General features: G+C 41.4%; 1 protein-coding gene across 2 annotated transcripts in view; it reads right to left on the bottom strand.

Annotated features, from left to right (window-relative positions):
• LOC126480803 (BRCA1-associated RING domain protein 1-like) overlaps positions 1-23,610 on the bottom strand; it is a 164,207-nt gene that overhangs the window by 133,654 nt on the left and 6,943 nt on the right. For both annotated transcript variants that reach the window (XM_050104122.1, XM_050104123.1), the window contains exon 2: positions 16,887-17,078. In XM_050104122.1, coding sequence (XP_049960079.1) covers positions 16,887-17,078 — 192 coding nt within the window. The remainder of the gene's footprint in view (positions 1-16,886; positions 17,079-23,610) is intronic.

Here is a 23,610-nt window from a genome sequence, read left to right on the forward strand (position 1 = left end):
AAGCCATTGGCTCTCATAACTGTTGGTTTTGGTCGACCCCAGGTATTTTATTTCCCTGGTACCCTCCATATCTGGAGGATGTAACCCTATACGCCACTTGGGGAGGTGCCCGATGGGGGACCAGCAACGCCACACAGGCCAGCATCAGAAAAGTCCATGCAAAATTATAGGGATTTCTCATCAGAAAGTTGTTTCCTTAGTAGACCCCTTGAAAGGTACAGAAGGAGGTCTCTACAATATTGATATTATCAAAAGATGTGTCACAAGAAACATCCCTTTACAACTAACTTAGTTTTACATTAGTATGTGGCAAACAATAGAAATTAACACACTTAAGTCAGCAAATAGACTGCAAAGCCTAGATGAATTGATTCTTTTTCTACATTAAGCCAGGTATTATCTCCACCATTTCTGACAAGGGGAATCAAGGTTATGAAGTTATGAAGTGTAAACATGATGAGTTAACATCCAAGTATGAGTGCTGAAGTATAATAGGAGGGCATTTGTTGAAACATATAACAGGTGGGCCTTCAGAGTTACAGTGGTGAGAGAGTATTTAACAAGGAGTAAAATAAATATAGCATGCAAGACAGACTAAAAGCCATGAACAAACAGGAGCTATGGTAGGAGTAGGTTAGCTCGATATATATGTAAAAAATGGGAAGGTAGAGTTGGAAGTGTGCTATTAACAGGATATTTTCTCTAATCTTTATGTATGTTTGGTACCATGGAAAGGATAGATGGACCTAGAGGAAAAGGATGAAATATACACGAGAGAAAGAGGAGGATACATATATGGGGATGCTATCACTGTGGAAATTTAAAAGACTGTGTAAAGATAATCTTTCTGCAGAAAGAATTGTATCTTGACAGTTTCTAGGTTTGTTGGTACTGTTAGTTTCGAGGTTGCTCCAAAGTAGCAAAGTACATGAATTTATTCGAATTTAGTTGTCTATTCTATATGTTATTTTAAATATCAGAATAAAAAGGAAAGTGTCTTAGTTTTGTACACTGTCATTCAGGATTGGAAAGGAAGGTAACTGATTATACAACACTCAACAACAAATGCTCTTCTGGTTCAGTTGCAGTTTATAAATGCTGATGATTTTTCATGGCCTCATAACAATGAATTTGGTGTTCTCTGTAACAATTACACATGGCAATAGCCCAATATAGCTCTCGGAGTTTTGTAGAGCTTCACTTGTAAACTTCTCTTAGAGGAACTCTTATCTTTTTACATTTTATATAATTAATATGGTTGGGTTAAAACAATTTTCTAATGTGAGGTTTGTGTAATTCAGTCAATGGAATTGGCTTAATCTGAATGTGGAGTTTACAAAGGCATAGGTTATTACTGTGTAGTGTTGTTACCCAGAACAGTAAGGTTTCAGGCAGTCCCCCCACAGAGCTACTCAAGTGAAAATTAAACTGAAACTACCAACAAATTAGAAAGTCATTAGTGATGCAGCTTTCCTCAACAGGTTATGCATAAGTGTTCAGAAAGGTAGTTTATGTGTGTGTCATGGTTGAGGGTGTATCAGTCATTGTTAGCTACCACGCATACTAGTTCAAGTGATGGTTTCAGTGATGAAACTGTTGTACTGTATTGTTATTATCATTATCAAAGGAGCAGAACACTAAGACGGTTATGGGTTCATCCATACATGAAAGAAATTTTAATAGACTATTAGAAATTTTAATAGACTATTATTTAGTGCTGCAAAAGAGCTCCAAATTTTAGAGACAACATTTTTATCATTTTATTGTATGTCTAAAAGCAGCTATCTACAATTAGTGGAATTCATTTCCCCTGCATTATACAGACAATATACGCACATGTGGGAATACATGGATCCTCAGGAACTGATATTAATTGCTCTCAGGTACAGAAAAGAAAAAGGAAAAAGCTTCTCTAAAAAAATACAAATTCTTCAAAATATATCTTTTAAAACGTTTGAATTTTACACAGATTAATTTCGTTCTTCAAATGTTTCTTGCACCACTTTGTAGTGCCCTTCAGGGTCCCACACTTTTTGTACTAGATCAGTGGTCAAATCCGCAAAGCGGAGTGCAGAAAATGTTGACATCTAACCAGCCACTGCTTCACGTCTGAAAAACACTTATGGTGTTGCTGACCCTCATGCTGATGTCTATTGAGGAGAATCAGCTGAGGAGAGTGACAAAATCTCATTCTCTACCTCTAGGGTTTTTCTTTAAAACAATGTACCTGCTGGTCTGACATTTTTATGACGTCAGGCACTGTACTCGACAGGAACATTTTAACCCTGTACCTATGGTCGGGCCTCAGATGTCCGTTTGTGATGTTAAATATCTTCTCTATTAGCAATTACACATTTTATTTTAATGAAATTTTACACGTTTTCCTAATTTGTCAAGTTAGTCATAATTTTGGCGAAAAAATTATAAAAATTTACCTACAGTTTCGTGTTAAAGTGTTGGTGTATGTTTCCTCCCATACAGGACTCACAGACCTGTGAGGTTGAGAGCAATTTCCCAACAACCAGATGCTGTCTGCGCAGTGCCTGTTACATCATATGTCACTGTTGACTCGCACTGTTATTCTTTCGGTATTCAATAGTCCTCCTTTTGATAACCAAATGTTTATTTTGGTGCATTATTTCATAACTGGTGTCTGTTCTACAAACTGAAAATGTTACGGAGAAGAGGACTATCACAAGAGAAAGAAGAGAAAGATAATGAATTTGTTGGAGCAGTCTTCTGATTCTAAAAACCCGCCTAGTGAATGTGAATCTTCAAGTGATGATGATAATGAGGCAGGTGTTGCTGAAAACTCAAAACCACACAAAAATGAAGAATCCCTTTATGAGGTTAGAGAAGAGCAATTTAGTGCGAATTTTGTTGAGCGTGACTTATTGTTTTCTCCAAATGGAAATGAAGTATGGGCTACAGCTCCCCAAGATGGAATTTCTGGTAGGCGGAACAAAAAGCTTGTATTGAAAGAAGTTCAGGGACTTACAAGTTACGTACCCCTCACTGACAAAAGGTGTTTGTGACTGAACAAGGAAGGTCAAATTGTTTATGAGGTCTGGGTGGATGCAGATATGCATTAAACAAAAAAGTTCCTTTGTGTTCTGATTCTGACTGGAATTTACAAGTTAAGAAATAAAAGATATCAGTCACTTCACAGTGTTGAGAATCAGCAACCACCGTTCCATGAAATTATGTCTCGCAACTGCTTCCATGCTATTCTGAGGGTGTTGGGCTTTTTACAGTGTAGCAGGCCACCATGAGTATGGGTCAAATGACGAATTGAAACCAATCAGAGAAGTTTTTGAGATTTGGTGAATTGCCTTAGGGATGCCTACATTCCAAGATGGTGCATGACCATGGGTGAACAGTTGGTCACATTTCGAGGTTGCTGTCCATTTCAACTGTACATCCCATCAATACCTCATAAACACAGAATGAAGTTCTGGACAACTTGTGACAGTGCAATAAGCTACTGCTCGAAGTGTATTTGGGGAAGGAAAAAGAAGCCAGAGCCGTGCGACTTGGAGAGAATGTTGTGAAAACCCTGGTGACTGAACTTGAAAAGTCTGGACGTAATATCACCAGTGATAATTTTTTTTTACATCTCACAGGTTAGCTCGTTTTTTTTTTTTTCCCCAAAAAATCTCACACTATTTGGTACTATCCAGAGAAAAAAAGGTGAACTGTGTGCCAATTTTGTTACACCTAAAGGATGTGAAGTATACCCTACGTTATTTGGTTTTCAACCAGCTGTGATGATAGTCTCTTACATATCTAAGAAACACGAAAGTTGTTACCATGCTTAGCTCTCTTCATGACCAACCAATGGCGTCATCACAAGTAAAGATGCGTGAAGTTATAATGACATACAATGCCACAAACGGCAGCATTGATATGATGGGCTAGAAGACACGATACTACAGGGTGAAGAGAAAGACAAGTAGCTGACCATTGATGGTTTTCTTCAACATGATAGATGTAAATGTAATGAATGCATACATAATTAGGATGATGCTAGCTACTAAAAAAAAGAAAGAAAGAGAGAGAGAGAGAGAGAGAGAGAGAGAGAGAGAGATGTTGGACTTTCATCATCAATATGGGAAAGCAACTAGGAGGGGTAAAGAAGTCAATGAATTCATTTGTAACACCAGATGTAGGAAAGCCAGTGAAACCACCAACTAAGAAAAGGAGAAGATATGCATACTGTGTAGAGAAGAAAGAAAAAGTCAAATTACATGTCATAAGTGCATGAAACCTGTATGCTTGGAACTTTCTGCTATTGTCAGTAGACACTGCACAAGTTTGTAATAACAATAAAAGTCGCCAGTAAAAGTACAACAATTGTGCTTTTGTCCAATGTAAACTTTAAATAAATACTTATTTTAAAAGTATTTATACCTCAGAAGTCATTCAAATCATATTTAGTCAAAATAGTATCAATTTAAAGAACACGGGCCAGGGAGACCTGACTGGTAAGCAATGCTATACAGATTTTCTGGTAAGCAGAAGGTTAAGTGCTTGTGTTCTTTGCTCTGCATCTGGCGAGCTAGTTTTTTCCTTTTATTTTCCTTGCAGGTGTCCACAGCATCTTGTCTCCCCCCCCCCCTTTTTTTATTTACTAGTTGCCTCTATTGTTGAAGCTGAGGGTGATAACAAGAATGCTCATTCTCAAATTACAGAATCTCCTCCTGTGAGCTTATTGACACTTGTCTGCCTCCTCAAACTGAACAGGCTCTCCTTCTTGTGGTGGTGGACTGGGCAAACATTTGGAAGGCATCCCTACTGCTTTACTGCAGGCCACCATAAAGTGCATTGCTTCTGTTAAATAATAAGCTTTTTTACCTCCACAGCCATTTTTAGGTGGCTTCATGTTCCGCACATAAATGGCTCGCAAATTCTTATATCTATCTTTGCAAGTGGCCACTAAAAAAAAAAAAAAAAAAAAACAGCCACAATTTATAAACTCTATATTAGATATCAAGTAACCAACTTAAAATTCAATGCTGGTTTCTTAAAAGCAACTTCCTTTGTTTATGGTACAGATACTTGGGAACTGGTTCAACATTTTCATCAACTGCTGTTTATTTCACAAGAGGGGAGGCAACAGTTGGTGGAATTGTGGTGATGATTATGGTTGGTTTGTGGGGCGCTCAATTGCGCGGTCGTCAGCATCCCTACAAAGTCCCACTTTTTACACAATCCCATCTAGCCACTATCACAAATGATGATGATGATGGTGATGACTGCATAGATACACTACATGGCAAACGTGTCAAAATTGAGAAATTTGCAAACAGTGGTTCTACTAATTTCAACTATAAATCATATGTATCCGTAGTACTGATGGCTTGTTCTGAAGTTGATGGTATATTCATTACCACAGAAATTTGTTTTGCTGGAAGGAACGACGATGGAGGCATATTCAACAGATCTGCTATAAAATATTGGTCGCAAAATCATGTGGTTGATATCCCTCCAACATCAACACTGAAAAATGTTGGCACTGGTAAACCCCTTTCCACATTACTCTGTAGGCAATGAAGCATTTCCACTGTCAGGATATATAATGATGCCATACCCTCGACGCATTTTAGATAATGTCCTAGTCACATCCCACATCCTAAAAATGTGGCTTTCATCATCAGAGCTGCACGCATTCCTTCACAGTTATGTAAGGAAATGAGAAGGGCTTGATTACAGGCTAGCCTCTTCTGAAGATTGTACACGCAGTAACGACGACAACACAAAACCTAATATCTTCTGCAAAGGATCTCAGGAATTATCTGGCAAACTATTTTCTTATGCAATGAGCGGTCCTGTCCTGGCAATGGAAATATGCTATTGCTCAATATAAGCTAGAAATCCATCCTTGAAATTGTATTTGGGCTACATTCAAATAAAACATTTCATACCTGGCATACTATCTTCACTCCATGCTCTTTCAGTCTCGTCCTTTGAGTATTTCAGAAGTTTATAACTGTATGGACAGGAAGTTTTTGCACTTCATTCACGAACTTTATGTTAGCCATCTGATTGTTCACTTTTGTTAGTGAACAGAGCACTGTTTTGACTGGGCCAAATGCAGAAGCGGAGTAATTTCAGTCATTTCCAAATCGATATGTCGAGTAGCTTGTGGCAGATTACTAAAAGGTTACAGACTGGTTAGTAACCAGTAGCACTGTGAGCAACGTCCCATTCAGTTACGTGGGTTGTAGCCTGTAGCATATTCATTAGTGATTTCAGTTTCTTTTGAGTAGCTCTGCTAGCAGAGTGCCTTATGACCAATTTTAGGGGCCCGCACGGATGAAACTGTCAAAGTCCCTTCTCAAAGGTATGCCAAACAATTTCATCCTCTGGCTCCTCAGCGAAGAACCTCCCAGGGAAATCCTGGGGTGGCTAGGAAACGTGATGTGATATAGGTACCAGTGTTTGGATGGTTGGTTGGTCAATTTGGGGGAGGGGATCAAACAGTGAGGTCATCGGTCCCATGCTCTAGGATGGCAGAAATCAAGAAAGGAATAACACAAACACCACAGTCAAGTCAAGGGGGGAGAGATAAAATGCAAACAGGAGGGAGGCAAATGGAAACGGGGAAAGCAGCGACGACCCAGAAACGCTACGCGTGGTGGGCACCAGCACTGCCACCGACCCATCCTGACACCCACACCGGACCATTATCGCGATACAACCGGGGCAACACCAGGGGAAGAAGACACAGGAAAAGAGAAAACAAAAAAGCACAACACGTCAAACAAAATGTAGGTAAGAGGTGCGGAGAACCTGGCCGGTGGGGAGATAAGGCCAAGGCCTGCATAACCAACGCCTACACTAGCTGATGAACTCAAATGCCAGAGGAAAGTTCAAAGACCTATACGTGAGAGTACTTTTGCGAAGAAAATCAAGGACAGAGATAACCATGCGAGGGTCAGCCACTAACACTCGAGACAAGGAAGTTGAGAGGCATACTCAATGACTCAGTGCAGAGCGCCAAAAGGTGGGAGCAGTCAAGCAAAATATGGATCACGTGGGCAGCCCCACAACTACAAAGGGGGAGGGTGTGGGGTCTCACTGCATAGTAAAGAACTATGGGTCAACCTAAAATGGCCAATACAAACATGGCGGAGGTTGGTAGATTCCCTCCAGGAGAGGCAGAAGGAAGAATGCCACATGGCGGGAGTCTCCTTGTTGGAGCAATGTTTATTAGACAGGGGGGTAGCCTCCCAAGAGTCAGCCCACAAGTGAGCCCCAAATCCACACACACACACACACACATGTGGGTCACAGAGAACGGAGAAAGGGAGGGGGAGGTGTCACCTCCCTCAGCCAGATGATCAGTAAGTTCATTACCCGGGATACCTAAATGGCCAGGAACTCAAAGGAAATCAGCCGAACAAGCAACATCACCAAGTTCAGCGAGAAGGTCGTGGATGGCAGAGACCAAGGGGTGGCAGGAAAAACACCGAGTGACAGCATCAAGGCCACTCACTCAGTCTGTACATAACAAAACTCAGGTGAGGGAAAACTGTTCAATAAAACAAGGGACCCAACAGATGGCCATCAATTTGGCAATAAACACCCCACATGTATCACGTAAGAGATGGTGTTCCATGCCAACAGAAGACGTGAAGGCATATTTCAAATGATTAGTAGGTTCAGAGATATCATAACTACTGGAGCGATGGTGGCTTTTGGTCCCTGGAAGAGATCCATCCGAATCCATGACTGAGAAACAAACCAAGGGGGGGAGGGGGGGGGGGGAGGTGGTCGTGAGAAAACGTGGGGAAGAGGGGAGCTGGAGGATATGGCAGAGAGAAGCAGACAGAGCCCGAGGGCGTCTCACTGCTTCAGTGAGTGGTTCTCTCCTGTCGTTTTCGTTGCTAAGCCCAATGGTGATATTCGTCTCTGTGGTGATTTTAAAGCCACTGTAAATGCTCAATGCCTCATTGACACTTACCCTATGCCCCGACCTGAAGAATTGTTTACTGAACTTGCTGGAGGCCAGTATTTTTCTAAAATTGACCTTTCAGAAGCTTATCATCAACTTCCTCTCGACCCTGCTTCCCGCCAGTTTCTGGTCGTTAACATGCCTTTCGGCCTCTATCAATACCAACGATTGCCATTCGGGGTTGCCAGCGCCCCAGCTCTCTTTCAGCAATTCTTGGAACAATTATTGCTCACTGTCCCGGGGTGTATAGATTACCAGGGCGACATTGTTGTCACTGGCTCCACCACTGACGAACATCTTCAAAATCTCCGCACACTTTTTCATGTCTTACGGACTGCCGGTCTTAAGTGTAATCTTCAGAAATTTCAGTTTTTTCAGGCATCTATCACGTACTTGGGGTTTCAACTCTCTCGGGATGGTATTCGTCCGCTTCAGCAAACAGTCGCTGCGATCGATGCCCTTCCTCGCCCTACATCTGTTAAGGAACTGCAGGCCTTCTTGGGGAAAACAGCATACTATCGCAAGTTTTTACCGTCTGCTGCTTCGGTGGCTCAGCCGTTGCATCGCCTGTTACATAAAAACGTGCCTGTTCACTGGTTCGTGTCATGTGACGTGGCTTTCCGGAAATTAAAGACTATGCTGAAACAGGCCCCGTGCCTGGTTACTTATCGACCTGGCCAACATCTTGTTCTTGCCACGGACGCCTCTCAATACGGGGTTGGTGCAGTCCTTGCGCACCGTTTTTCTGACGGTTCTGAACAACCCATTGCTTATGCCCCCAAAAAGCTCATGAATGCCCAACAAAAGTATTCTCAAATTGAAAAAGAAGCTTTGGCCATTATTTATGTTCTTCATAAGTTTGGTGTTTTTCTCTATGGATCCAAATTTCATCTTGTTACGGATCACAAACCAGTTGTTTCCTTGTTTCATCCACCAACATCACTTCCCGACAAGGCTGCACACCGCCTCCAGCGTTGGGTTCTTTACTTGTCTCGTTTCAATTACGAGATTCATTTCCGGCCGACGGCTCAACATCTGAATGCTGATGCACTGTCTCGCCTTTCCATGGGTCCTGATCTGGCATTCGATAGGGACGAACTTCTGTGTTTCTACCTGGATATTGCCGAGCAGCGGGTTGTGGACGGGTTCCCCATCACCGGGGACCGGCTGGCGGCTGCTACGGGTTCTGACCCTACCGTCTCCCGGGTTTTACGCTGTATTCAAAAGGGTTGGCCAGTTCATCTGTCCACTAAGACTTCTGATCAGTTGCGGAACTACTACGTTTTGCGCTACCGCCTCACGGTTAGGGATGGTGTTATCCTCCTTTCCACCGACAATCCTTCGCCGCGTGTCGTGGTAGCTGCGTCTCTGCGTGATTCGGTCTTGCGCCTCCTTCACCAAGGGCACTGGGGTGTGTCTCGCACAAAATATCTGGCGCACTATCATGTGTACTGGCCCAGCATTGACTCTAAAATCGCACACATGGTCGCTGCCTGCAGCCCTTGTGCGTCACAGGCCGCCACCCCGAAGTCATCTTTGTCACCGTGGCCTTCGCCTGAGAAGCTCTGGGAGCGTATTCACGCTGACTTTGCAGGATCTTTTTTAGGTACTTATTGGCTACTCATTATCGACACCTACTCTAACTTTCCTTTCATTGTCCGTTGCACGTCGCCTATCACCACGGCACCCACCAATGCTCTAGCTCGCATTCTCTCTTTGGCAGGCCTTCCCTCTACTCTTGTTACTGATAAATTTGCCTCTTGTGATTTTGCGGATTTTTGTGCCCATCACGGCGTCATGCATGTCACGGCCCCTCCGTTCCATCCACAGTCAAGCCGTGAGGCTGAACGACTGGTCCGCACGTTTAAGGCTCAGATGAGGAAACTCCTGGCTTCTTCTGCTGATGATGCGCTTCTCCAATTTCTGGCTTCTTACCGTTTCACCCCCATGGGCGACCACAGCCTGGCTGAGCTCTTACATGGCCGACAGCCCCGAACGCTACTTCATCTTCTGCGGCCTTCCACCTCACGGCCGCGGGTGCCTTCGGGTGTTGCAGTGCGTCATTCGGACCAGCTCGGCCTCGTGTGCCGGCAACGCCTGTTCCGGATGCCGTTAACCACCTTCGGCTCTACCTGACACTCGGGATACTGGAATCTCTCATTACTCACAATGAATTATGAAAGAAAGAGAGGGACAGAAGGAGGTCTCATTCAGTAAAAGTATTGTAGGATTCCACTTGACAAGGGGTAAAACATCAGTGGGAAGCTTCAGCCCTCTGTTTCCAGAGAAGCAAGGCGCTGGACAGGAGGCTGACACCAATGCCGTGGCAAAATGATTCACGAGGTGTTCCACGAGAACTGATGGATCTGAACAAAGGTCACTCGGAAGCGCAAGGCCTGGAATGGAAGACTGCCGCTTACAACCTTGGAGGGTGACAGAAGAACCTAGTGAGGAGACAAAGCATTGCTAACACACTCGTTTGCTCTGTCTGATTAAATTATGGGCTTTGGCAAAAAGACGTTTAAAGGTAATAAGACTGGTGGAGGACAGGTGCCATTGAAGATGTTGCAAGGCACAACAATGACCACAGACAGTAGTGGCAATACCTGCAATCCACCACAGAACTGGCTGATGATAAACAAGGCCTGTCAAGTGGAGACCAGCAATGCCTGCAGCGCAGGTCATCTTAGTGGACAGATTACAGACAACTTCATCAATGCAACCTGATTAAGACAATGGAAACATGACGTGGGAGGTATATAGAGGCCAATCAGCACAATGGAAAGCCCAGTGAGGAAACCCCGTCATTGGGAGGTGGGAAGGGAATGAGAGAGTCAATGGGAAGTGGTCACTACCACAGAGGTCTTCGTGTGGCAACCAGTGTAAGGAACGAAGAAGGGGAGGAGAAGAGAGCGGAAGATCAATGGCAAAGAAAGTGCCATATGCAGCACTAAAAGAACTATCATTAGGAAGGCAAGGTCATGGACTGCAAGAAAATGGTCAATGAAGAGCCTCCAACTAGATGAAGGACGACTCCCCCACAAAGGGTGTGGGCATTAAAATCCCCGAGGAGGAGGAGGAATGGAGGGTGGAGTTGCTGAATGAGTGCAGTTACAGCAGCAGACGTAGGTGGCCTGTCAGGAGGGAAAAACAGATTGCAAACCATGATGGCAGAGTCCAAGTGGATGCGAACGGCAACTGCTTCCAATGTGGTACGAGGTGGGAGCCACTTACTAACAATATCCTTATGAACCAAAGTGCAGACACCACTGGAAGCCCTCAAATGGCTGTCCCGTTTCTGACAGAAAACAATGAACCCACGAAGGATCAGTGAGTGTGCATCAGTAAAATGAGATTCCTGGAGAACGACACAAGCTGCCAAGTACAAGGCAATAAGGGATTGCAACTCTGGGAGGTGATAGCAAAATCCATTACTGTTCCTCTGAATTATCACAGATTGGGTATCCAAATGGGAGGCAAATTTGCTGGAGCCAACCACACTGCTGGGTCACCATCCACCAGCAATGATGACGGGGCAGTATCCATAGATAAGTCGCGAGGGGGGGAGGTGGCACCTAGGGGGCACTAAGGGGGTAGTGGGACCTTGTCCTGGTTCTTATGGTTTTTTTTTCCCTCCTCCTCCTCCTCCTCCTCCTCCTCCTCTTTCATAGATGGAGGAGGGCAGGGCACTGAGGGAGAGCAGGCTTCTGCTAGATCCAGAGTTGGTGCACAAACTGCGTGTCCCATGGCTGAGTTACAGTAGCAGACCTCCGGCCTGAGAGTCGCCAGGGGGAAGGAATGGAGTCCCATCACTGGTGGGCACTGAAGAAGGGGGCACTTCTTCAGCCAGGAAGGGGTAGCACACCTAGTGGGGTGGGCATGGGAGCCGCAGGGGAAGGAGAGAGTGACGGGACAAGGGTAAGGAACAGGGAGGAGGGGGAAAGCACATAACAGAGGCAAAAGTAGAAGTCATCAATGCGAGGTGGAGGCAGTCATATTTTTGATGAGCCTCAGTGTAAGATAGACGATCCAAGAACTCACTGTATCTCCTTTCCTTTCTTGTAGGCCGAGCAATCTGGTGAGTGTGGAGATTGACAGTTGTGACAATCGACACACACACGGGCGGCCAAACACATGGTTCGCCTCACAGAATGGGTTTGAGTCACCACATAAAAGGTTCGCCACAAATGAGAAAGACATGTGCCCGAAATGTAAGCAACGAAACCACCTCACGGGTAGCAGGACATACGGCTTCACGTCACATCAATAACACATGGCTGGGAGGGTGCCTCCCTCTAAAGCCAGAGTAAAGACACCGGTATCGGTGTGGTTGTCCCTACAACCTTCCTCCACACATTGGACAAAGTGAATGCCCTGTCATTCCAGAATGCCCAGAGTTCATCAGTTTGAAGGACGAGGTCCTGATGAAAAATGTCTCCCTGGACCATTTTCAGATAATGGTGAGGTGTAATAGGCACCAGATGCCACCAAGATGATCACAAGCACAAAGAGCTGCACATTCTGCGGAAGAAGCAGCTTTGATCAATAGGGAACCCGAACAGACAAGACTCCACTTTGCCAAACTTGTCTTATATATTTTCCACCACCTTTGGTGCCGTGAATGTGTCCGCATCTGTCCTAGTACAGACCAGGTAGCACGAAAGTATTTCACCCCAAGCTGACAAGCCTATCCCTAATCTGAGGCTGTAGACAGGGAAGGGAAGGCTGCAGAGTCACAAGAAGCAGCATTCAATGATCTGTTGCCACTCAAAGAGCAGGCCTTAAAAGAACGGACAGATTTTTGGACCTTGGTACGTTTCATACGCAAAGCATCCTCCTTGATACCACCCACTCTGATAAGGGGCTCGCCCCATGGAGATATCAGAAGTGCCACATGGTTACATAACAGCCCCATCACATGTACTGGCTACATGTGGTAGTGACCTGCGGAAGGGGGGGGGGACCAGTCTTTGGAGTCTATCTTCTTTCTCTCTTAGGTTCTATGATACTTAGTCTTTCTTTTCCTTTCTTTCTTCTCCTCCTGGAGTATCTTCATCATCCTCCCTCTTTGCTATACTCAGTAGTCTGTCGTGGAAGCCTTCTTATATCCATTTATCAAAACTTGTATTCACAAGCTTGACCAAGATGTAGGACACATCCAGTGATTTTCATAAGTGTTATGAGCATTGCTAGAAAAGCCTGATTAGTTCACTAGAGAAAACCAAGACCAGGGCTGCCATAAGATTTCCCAAGTGAAATTCCCTGAAGTTTCCCTCATTTCCAGACAAGTTTTAGCATTTTTCCCTGACAAATTTTGTGATGTCAAGGATGAGTGAAGACATAAGCGGACAAAAAAATGTAGGGCCTTCTGTATTTCTAAACTTTTGAGCAAAAATCTTAAGTACTAACATCAACATCTTTTTGTAAAGAACTGTATTTAGACGGAGGAAGCAAGCCAAATGGTATGTGTGTTTCATTAAGACCACTGATGTTACTTTTTTAACAATAAAACAAAACACATTTGGTGGCAAAAATGTGTGTTTCCTCGGAGTCACAAGAAATAAACTTAGAGAAAAGTAGGCCTCTTGAAGGAAGTGTATAAGGTGGGGAAGAGTTGTGTAAACCAACAGTACAGGCGACCGCCAATAATATGTCGGTTCTTCTATGTTCGTTATTGTGATTTACTACCCATTGTGCACTTATGTCTATTATTTTATTGGTGCTGCTTGTCCACCTGCTTCGCTGAGTGGTAACGTGTTTGCCTACCACGCAGTGGGCCCGGGTTCACTTTCGAGCCGGCTTGAAGGTTTTCTCCGCTCGTGGACTGGGTGTTGTATTGTCCTCATCATCATTTCACGATCACTGATGAGCAAATTGGCCAATGTGGCATCACTGGAATGAAGACTTGCAACCCGGCAGTCGAACTTCCCCGGTTAGGGCCTCCCGACCATCAATGCCACACGATCATTTCATTTACAGGTATTGTGCGATTTTTCTTTCGAGAAATATACGAGTTCACATCGTACAAACCACCACGACTGCCACAATTTTATTCTTCTTATAGTCGACACTTTCTAATACATGGACTACTTTCAAAGTACCAAAATATACTAGAATAAATAAAATGTCTATAAAATGCCACACTGTACAATGTATTGTGGTGAGACAGTTGCAATTCCTGAAACCCACGGTCTGTGGCCTCTAGCCTGTTGTGGAACACCGCAGTCCTAGGTCCACGGATAAAACCTGGAAATCCCCTGCAATACGCTACACACAAATATACCAGGCCTGCGGGGAGATTGGTGAAACTAGATCCGATGTGCAGAGCCTGCAAATTGGTGGGAAATGATGGGCTTCAGGTCGGCAGGGCCAATCTGTTCAGAGATACCTGCAGAAATGGCCTGCGGTTTTGACCCATTAGGAAGTCCACTCTTGTAGCTGGTACTCACGTGTCGCTGTAACCGTGCTGACAAAATGAGACTGCAGTGATCAATCCGAGCAGCAGATAACTTGCAAGAATACTCTGAGAATCAATAATAATAAGGATAGGTAGCAACTCCACGTGAAGGTAATCACTGAGATATGCAGAGAGGCACCCAGAAAAGACAACCACACTCTCGCAACTAAATTTTCGGGCATGGCCTTTGTCAGAAAACGAGAACACACACTTCCACCCAGACACAACTCGTGCACACATGACCACCGTCTCTGCCCACTGCAGCAATCATCTCTCCAAACAAACTGCTCCTCACACCTCCCTGCTCTCATCGGCAACTGCTAGACTAGTGGCAAGAAGTGGTGGCAGCACTGGCTGCAAGTTGAGGAGAATGGTGGGCAGGGGAGAAGCAGTAAGAATGAGGGAGTACGGAAGCAGTGCACGTACTCAGCTGCACCCAGCCAGTGCCTAAGCATTATATCTCAGTAAACAAACCCCTTTTTTTTTCTTAAAATTTTCCATGGTCCCATATTTATAACATAAGATAGATCATCTGGTAGAAAGAATAAAAACCATAATCAAAGTGAAGTTGAGGCAAAAGCATGCCTATTATTAATGGTTTACATGTAATTAAACATCAATAAGCATATTTACTACAAACAAAATACAAGTACAACTGTGACTGTACATCAAATAGACACAAGGTATTAATACTTGTAGCGAGAAGGTTAAAAGTGGTATTGGCCTTTGAATATTTACAGTTTGGTTATCTTTTCACAGTAATGATTGACATCATTCACCTAAGCCAAGTAATCTGCTGCAGTCTAACATATCACTTCGGTGAAGTGGTGTGTTCCACAAGCATTTTTTGAACCGATAAATGGTGAACACGATCATAAAAAGTTTATTTTCATAATTAATTAGTATAACCTACTGTTTCAACATCCATTCCAAAATGGATGGAAGTAGCTTATCTGCAAGCTGGGACTGTGATAAAAATTATACCACATTCGCAGTACCTGCTGGTCGGGTGGCTTATTCCATACTGTCAGGTCCAACCTTGAAGATATGGTGTGACCCATGGAGGAAGAGCAGTCATGACAATGCCAATGACATCACGAGGCGAGGACAAGAGGAAACTTGTTATGCACTCGCTCAATTGGAATCTGTTAAACAAAACTGACCACTTTTTGGACTTAATCCTTATTAATGTAATTGTGATGCTCCAAATGTTGAAATGACATTACAATTCACAGTCACTGTAAGAAAGACTAGAGTACATGATATGCTGTTTATGAGAAGCCTTGTATTTATTTCAAGAATTGGAGGTTGGATTTGTACCCTTTAACTACCAGCATTAACTGCAGCACTTCGAGGTACGGAGAGGTTAGGAAGTGTGGTGAAATAATAAAGCGAGCAGGACTGAATAGTAAGATGTCAGAACTCCCAATCAGACTTTACTTCACCATCTGATATCACGGTAAAGAACTAGCAGAATATTCCAGCTTCGCCTGAAATATCACTGACATTTGAAGATGGGGAGTGATGTGGACAGTAAATTACCAGTTATATTTTCTAAGCATTGTAGACACTTTGGTTATTTGTATCATTTTTGAATTTCAAATGAATGACTGATGTGAAAGGTATTGAAGATTACGATTACATGACATAATTAATTATATTGTGTCAAAAAATTGTGTATTTGCTGCAAAATATGGACAAAATTAATGCGTATATTTGCACAAGTCCTTCCACTTAAAATTTCTTTCCCCTTATGTGATAGTTCAAATACCTCACTGTTGTTATTTGCATGATTAAAACCGAAAGAAGGAAGATCAAGGTTTAATGTGCTATCAACGATAAACTCATTATACACAACGTCTTAACTTGGATAGGGGAATGATGGGGAAGGAAATCAGCCATCTCCTTTTTAAAAAACTGTTCCAGCAATTGCCTTATCAATTTACAGAAACAATGGAAAACCCTAATCACAATGGATCAAGGACATTAGACGTCAGCACTTTAGTACCCTAGCGAGATTTAGTACATTTTATGATCTTCCCATAGCGAATGAAAAAAAGGGATGCCATTACCAGTCCAAAGACTGATTTGTTGCAGTTCTCCATGCTAATTCATCTGTGCAACCCTCATCTCTGCGTAAATACTGCAACCTACATCCACTTGAATCTACTTATTGTAGTCAAGCTTTCTTCTCTCTCTAGTTTTTACCTCCACATTTACCTCCAAAACAAAAATTCCGCACTGCCTCAAGATGGGCTGCCCTATCGATCAATCATTTCTTTTAATCAAGTTGTACCATAACTTTTTGTTCCTCAATTCAACTAAGTTTGACCATATTAGTTAATCAATCTACCAATCTTAATCTTCAGTGTTCATCTCTAATGCCACATTTCAAAAGCTTCTATTCTGCCACCAACTACGCACACATTTTCTAACTGTGCCTGATAAATGATGGAAAATTATGCTACTTACCTTTCAGGAGACAGAAGAGAATGGAATGTATTTAGTACTTCAATACAACTGCTTATACAGCGGTCAGGAACTATTACTGCTGCATGCGATGGGACACCACACACTGGGCAAGCATTTCGGCTCCAATTGATGCAGTTCTCACAAAAGAAGTGACTGCATTCATATTCGTGTGGTGATTTTGATACTTGTTTACTGCAAACAATAACAAGATTTGATAATATTTTTGAGATGATAAAAATTCTACAACAGAAACTTAATTAAAATAATAATAATAAAAAAAAGTTTATATATAATTGGAACATGCAACTTCGGTGTTTCTGTTTTGAAATATTCAAACACAGCGAACATTAGATGATTTACTTCAAACATAGTTACAACAAATTAAATAGTGTCTTGAGAAAAATATTAGTGTGGCAGATGCAACAATGGATGCACAGAAATTAAGCTATGTCCATGCAACAAAGGGAGAGAACCAAATAACTGCACAGGTCCATACAACACGGCTGGACAGCAATGTTGGTGTGTTTAACCTTTCAGTGTATAATTACTCACTTCAAAAACATGTATTGTTGTTGTTATTATTATTATTATTACCTTTCCTTTCTCAGACCTTAGGTCTGGTTCGGAATGAAAGTGGCGCGGACCTTGATCAAGCGTCACTTCCTTTTAACTGTACAGTATATGTTACATTGCGTTTAGGAACTTTCGGGTAATTGAACATGTATCAATAATTACGGATTTCTGAAGTTGTATATATAAGTTTGGATGTAGCTGTATTACATTGATGTACTGGTGGATATTGCGTGGTATGACTCCTGTAGTTGAAAGTATAATTGGTATAATGTCAACTTTATCCTGATGCCACATGTCCTTGACTTCCTCAGCCAGTTGGATAAATTTTTCAATTTTTTCTCCTGTTTTCTTCTGTATATTTGCTGTATTGGGTATGGATATTTCAATTAGTTGTGTTAATTTCTTCTTTTTATTGGTGAGTATGATGTCAGGTTTGTTATGTGGCGTTGTTTTATCTGTTATAATGGTTCTGTTCCAGTATAATTTGTATTCATCATTCTCCAGTACATTTTGTGGTGTATACTTGTATGTAGGAACGTGTTGTTTTAAAAGTTTATGTTGTAAGGCAAGCTGTTGATGTATTATTTTTGCGACGTTGTCATGTCTTCTGGGGTATTCTGTATTTGCTAGTATTGTACATCCGCTTGTGATGTGATCTACTGTTTCTATTTGTTGTTTGCAAAGTCTGCATTTATCTGTTGTGGTATTGGGATCTTTAATAATATGCTTGCTGTAATATCTGGTGTTTATTGTTTGATCCTGTATTGCAATCATGAATCCTTCTGTCTCACTGTATATATTGCCTCTTCTTAGCCATGTGTTGGATGCGTCTTGATCGATGTGTGGCTGTGTTAGATGATACGGGTGCTTGCCATGTAGTGTTTTCTTTTTCCAATTTACTTTCTTTGTATCTGTTGATGTTATGTGATCTAAAGGGTTGTAGAGGTGGTTATGAAATTGTAGTGGTGTAGCCGATGTATTTATGTGGGTGATTGCTTTGTGTATATTGCTAGTTTCTGCTCGTTCTAGAAAGAATTTTCTTAAATTGTCTACCTGTCCATAATGTAGGTTTTTTATGTCGATAAATCCCCTTCCTCCTTCCTTTCTGCTTAATGTGAATCTTTCTGTTGCTGAATGTATGTGATGTATTCTATATTTGTGGCATTGTGATCGTGTAAGTGTATTGAGTGCTTCTAGGTCTGTGTTATTATTATTATTATTATTATTATTATTATTATTACTACTGTTATCATTATCATTCTTTCCTTTCTCAGATGTTATGTCTGGTTGAAAATGGAAAGTGACGCGGACCTGGATCAAGCGTGATGTCCTTTTAACTGTACGGTATATGTTACATTGCATTTAGGAACTTTTGGAAAATTGAACATGTATCAAAAATTACAGATTTCTGTAGTTGAAATGAAATGTCGTGTGATGAGGGCCTCCCGTTGGGTAGACCGTTCGCCTGGTACAAGTCTTTCAATTTGACGCCACTTCGGCGACTTACGCGTCGATGGGAATGAAATGATGATGATCAGAACAACACAACACCCAGTCCCTGAGCGGAGAAAATCTCTGACCCAGCCGGGAATCGAACCCGGGCCCTTTGGATTGACAGTCTGTCGCGCCGACCACTCAGCTACCAGGGCGGACATTTCTGTAGTTGTATGTATACGTTTGGATGTAGCTGTATTGCGTTGATGTACTGGTGGATATTGCGTGGTACGACTCCTGTAGTTGATAGTATAATTGGTATAATGTCAACTTTATCCTGATGCCACATGTCCTTGACTTCCTCAGCCAGTTGGATGTATTTTTCAATTTTTTCTCCTGTTATCTTCTGTATATTTGTTGTATTGGGTATGGATATTTCGATTAGTTGTGTTAATTTCTTCTTTTTATTGGTGAGTCTGTCAGGTTTGTTATGTGGTGTTGTTTTATCTGTTATAATGGTTCTCTTCCAGTATAATTTGTATTCATCATTCTCCAGTACATTTTGTGGTGCATACTTCAATGTGGGAATGTGTAGTTTTATTAGTTTATGCTGTATGGCAAGTTGTTGATGTATTATTTTTGCTACATTGTCATGTCTTCTGGGGTATTCTGTATTTGCTAGTATAGTACATCCACTTGTGATGTGATCTACTGTTTCTATTTGTTGTTTGCAAAGTCTGCATTTACCTGTTGTGGTACTGGGATCTTTAATAACATGCTTGCTGTAATATCTGGTGTTTATTGTTTGATCCTGTATTGCAATCATGAATCCTTCTGTCTCACTGTATATATTGCCTTTTCTTAGCCATGTGTTGGATGCGTCTTGATCAATGTATGGCTGTGTTAGATGATACGGGTGTTTGCCATGTAGTGTTTTCTTTTTCCAATTTACTTTCTTCGTATCTGTTGATGTTATGTGATCTAAAGGGTTGTAGAAGTGGTTATGAAATTGCAATGGTGTAGCCGATGTATTTATATGAGTGATTGCTTTGTGTATTTTGCTAGTTTCTGCTCGTTCTATAAAGAATTTTCTTAAATCGTCTACCTGTCCATAATGTAGGTTTTTTTATGTCGATAAATCACCTTCCTCCTTCCTTTCTGCTTAATGTGAATCTTTCTGTTGCTGAATGTATGTGACGTTTTCTATATTTGTGGCATTGTGATCGTGTAAGTGTATTGAGTGCTTCTAGGTCTGTGTTACTCCATTTCACTACTCCAAATGAGTAGGTCAACATTGGTATAGCATAAGTATTTATAGCTTTTGTCTTGTTTCTTGCTGTCAATTCTGTTTTCAGTATTTTTGTTAGTCTTTGTCTATATTTTTCTTTTACTTCTTCTTTAATATTTGTATTATCTATTCCTATTTTTGCCTGTATCCTAGATATTTATAGGCATCTGTTTTTTCCATCGCTTCTATGCAGTCGCTGTGGTTATCCAATATGTAATCTTCTTGTTTAGTGTGTTTTCCCTTGACTATGCTATTTTTCTTACATTTGTCTGTTCCAAAAGCCATATTTATATCATTGCTGAATACTTCTGTTATCTTTAGTAATTGGTTGAGTTGTTGATTTGTTGCTGCCAGTAGTTTTAGGTCATCCATGTATAGTAAATGTGTGATTTTGTGTTGGTATGTTCCAGTAATATTATATCCATAATTTGTATTATTTAGCATGTTGGATAGTGGGTTCAGAGCAAGGCAGAACCAGAAAGACTTAATGAGTCTCCTGGGTATATTCCACACTTAATCTGTATTGGCTGTGATGTGATATTATTTGAATTTGTTTGGATATTAAGTGTGGTTTTCCAATTTTTCATTACTATGTTTAGGAACTGTATCAATGTAGGATCTACTTTGTATATTTCCAATATTTGTAGTAACCATGAGTGGGGTACACTATCAAAAGCTTTTTGGTAATCAATATATGCGTAGTGTAGTGACCTTTGTTTAGTTTTAGCTTGATATGTCACCTCTGCATCTATTATCAGTTGCTCTTTACATCCTCATGCTCCTTTGCAGCAACCTTTTTGGTCTTCATTTATAATGTTGTTCTGTGTTGTATGTGTCATTAATTTCTGTGTAATGACTGAAGTTAATATTTTGTATATTGTTGGTAGGCATGTTATAGGGCGATATTTTGCTGGGTTTGCTGTGTATGCTTGATCTTTAGGTTTCAGATATGTTATTCCTTGTGTAAGTGTATCAGGGACTGTGTATGGGTCTACAATGTAACTGTTAAATAATTTATATCTAAAAACAAAGATGATGTGACTTACCAAATGAAAGTGCTCGCAGGTCGACAGACACACAAACGAACACAAACATACACACAAAATTCAAGCTTTTGCAACAAACTGTTGCCTCATCAGGAAAGAGGGAAGGAGGGGAAAGACGAAAGGATGTGGGTTTTAAGGGAGAGGGTAAGGAGTCATTCCAATCCCGGGAGCGGAAAGACTTACCTTAGGGAGAAAAAAGGACGGGTATACACTCGCACACACACACATATCCATCCACACATATACAGACACAAGCAGACATATTTAAAGACAAAGAGTTTCTCCTCCTTCCCTCTTTCCTGATGAGGCAACAGTTTGTTGCGAAAGCTTGAATTTTGTGTGTATGTTTGTGTTCGTTTGTGTGTCTGTCGACCTGCCAGCACTTTCATTTGGTAAGTCACATCATCTTTGTTTTTAGATATATTTTTCCTACGTGGAATGTTTCCCTCTATTATAACCATATCATTAATTTGAACCCAACAATTACGTTTGTTAAATAATTTAGTTAGATGTGAATGTGTTGAGGTGACTTCTTTAACCAGAAATTTGCTATTTTATCTTTTCCAGGGGCTTTCCAATTGTGCGTAGAATTAATTGATCGGGTGACGTGATGTTGCAAAATTATCACTTCAGGCATTTGTGATATCATCTTGTAACTGTTTGTTTCTGCTTGCATCCACCGTGCATGTCTGTTATGTTGTACCGGGTTTGACCATATGTTGCTCCTGAAGTGTTCATGTCTGTTATGTTTAGTGGATTGTCTATTTTAATGTGTGTTTTATCTATTGTCTGGTAAAATTTCTTTTGGTTTGTGTAGAATGTTTGGTTTTGTTTCCTTCTATTTTCACTTTTTTTGTATCTTCTAAGTCATTTGGCCAATGCTTGTAATTTCTGCTTCTTTTCATCTAATTGCTCTATCGCTTCTTGTTGTGAGATTTTACCTAACCTTTTTTGTTTTTTGTCTGATATTTCATTTCTTATAAATTGTGTTAGCTGTCCGATGTCTTTTCTCAGTTTATCTATTCTGATCTGTAGCCTGTGTCGCCATGCTGGTTTTGTGGGTTTCTTCTGTGTGTTGGCTGGTTCTGATCTCTGCCTAGTGTGTATATTTAGTGTAGTGAGTGCTCCTATATAAACCAGTAGTTGTAACTCTTCCATAGTTGTATATTTATTTATTTTGTTATATCTAAAAACATGTCTGCCCAAACTCTTTACCTTTACACATGTCTGCTTGTTTCTGTATATGTGCAGATGGATAGGTGTGAGTGTGTGCGAGTGCATACCTGTCCCTTTTTCCCCCTAAGGTAAGTCTTTCCGCTCCCGGGATTGGAATGACTCCTTACCCTCTCCCTTAAAACCCACATCCTTTCGTCTTTCCCTATCCTTCCCTTCTTCCTGACGAAGCAACCGTGGGTTGCGAAAGCTTGAATTTTGTGTGTGTGTTTGTTAGTGTCTCTATCAACATACCAACACTTTCGTTTGGTAAGTTACATCATCTTTGTTTTTAGATATATTTTTCCCACGTGGAATGTTTCCCTCTATTATATTTAGTTTGTTATGTATGATTGTGTTGATAGTTGTTATTGTTGTTTCGACTTGTAGGTTATTTGGTGGTCTATACAAGAATGGTCTAATGTCTGTATTTGCGTCTTTGCATTCTATATATGTCAGCTGAAATTTTTCTTCTATGTCTAACATGTGTGTCACTTTGTGTTCTATTTGTGCTTGTTCTGGTGGCTGCCTTAAGATTTCGTTTTCCTCTGATTGTTTAATTGATGCGTATTGTTCTTTGTTTGTTTGCTCTGGGATGTTTGAGTCCATTACTGTGTTTTCTTCTTCTTCTGATTGCACATTATTTTGTTCCAGTATTTGTTGTACTTGTTGTTTAATGTTTTCTAATTCTGACTGGGGTATCCTGTTATTTTTGATTATTACACAGATCTGATCAGCTAGTCGTTGTTCTGTTAAAAATTTTAATTCTGGGTATCTGGTAATAAATGTTGTGTATACTTGAGATCCGTATCAAGTTGTGTTGGTTCCTAAGTTTGTTGCTTGGTAATAACAGAACATGAGGTGTAGGTTAACTTCATCTGACCATCTCATCCTCTGTCTTTGTTTTCCTTCTAGAGTGGTTGCAGGAAGCATATCCTGCAAAACACCTCAATTTGGATTTAAATCATTTTCCGTGTGGCTAGCAGTGTCATTACCATTGTGGACGGGCATACGGTTCAAGTGTCGCTCCCAACCATGACAGTGCTTGCCCTGAACCAACTAATAACACTAAAAGGGGAGTTAGCCCTATTAGTGATTTGTTCTTTTCGTCCCCTTTTACGACTGGCAGAACATACCGTGGGCCTATTCTTTTCCCGGTCCTCCACAGGGT

The sequence above is a fragment of the Schistocerca serialis genome, chromosome 5 (assembly GCF_023864345.2).
Source record: "Schistocerca serialis cubense isolate TAMUIC-IGC-003099 chromosome 5, iqSchSeri2.2, whole genome shotgun sequence".
Taxonomy (NCBI): domain Eukaryota; kingdom Metazoa; phylum Arthropoda; class Insecta; order Orthoptera; family Acrididae; genus Schistocerca; species Schistocerca serialis.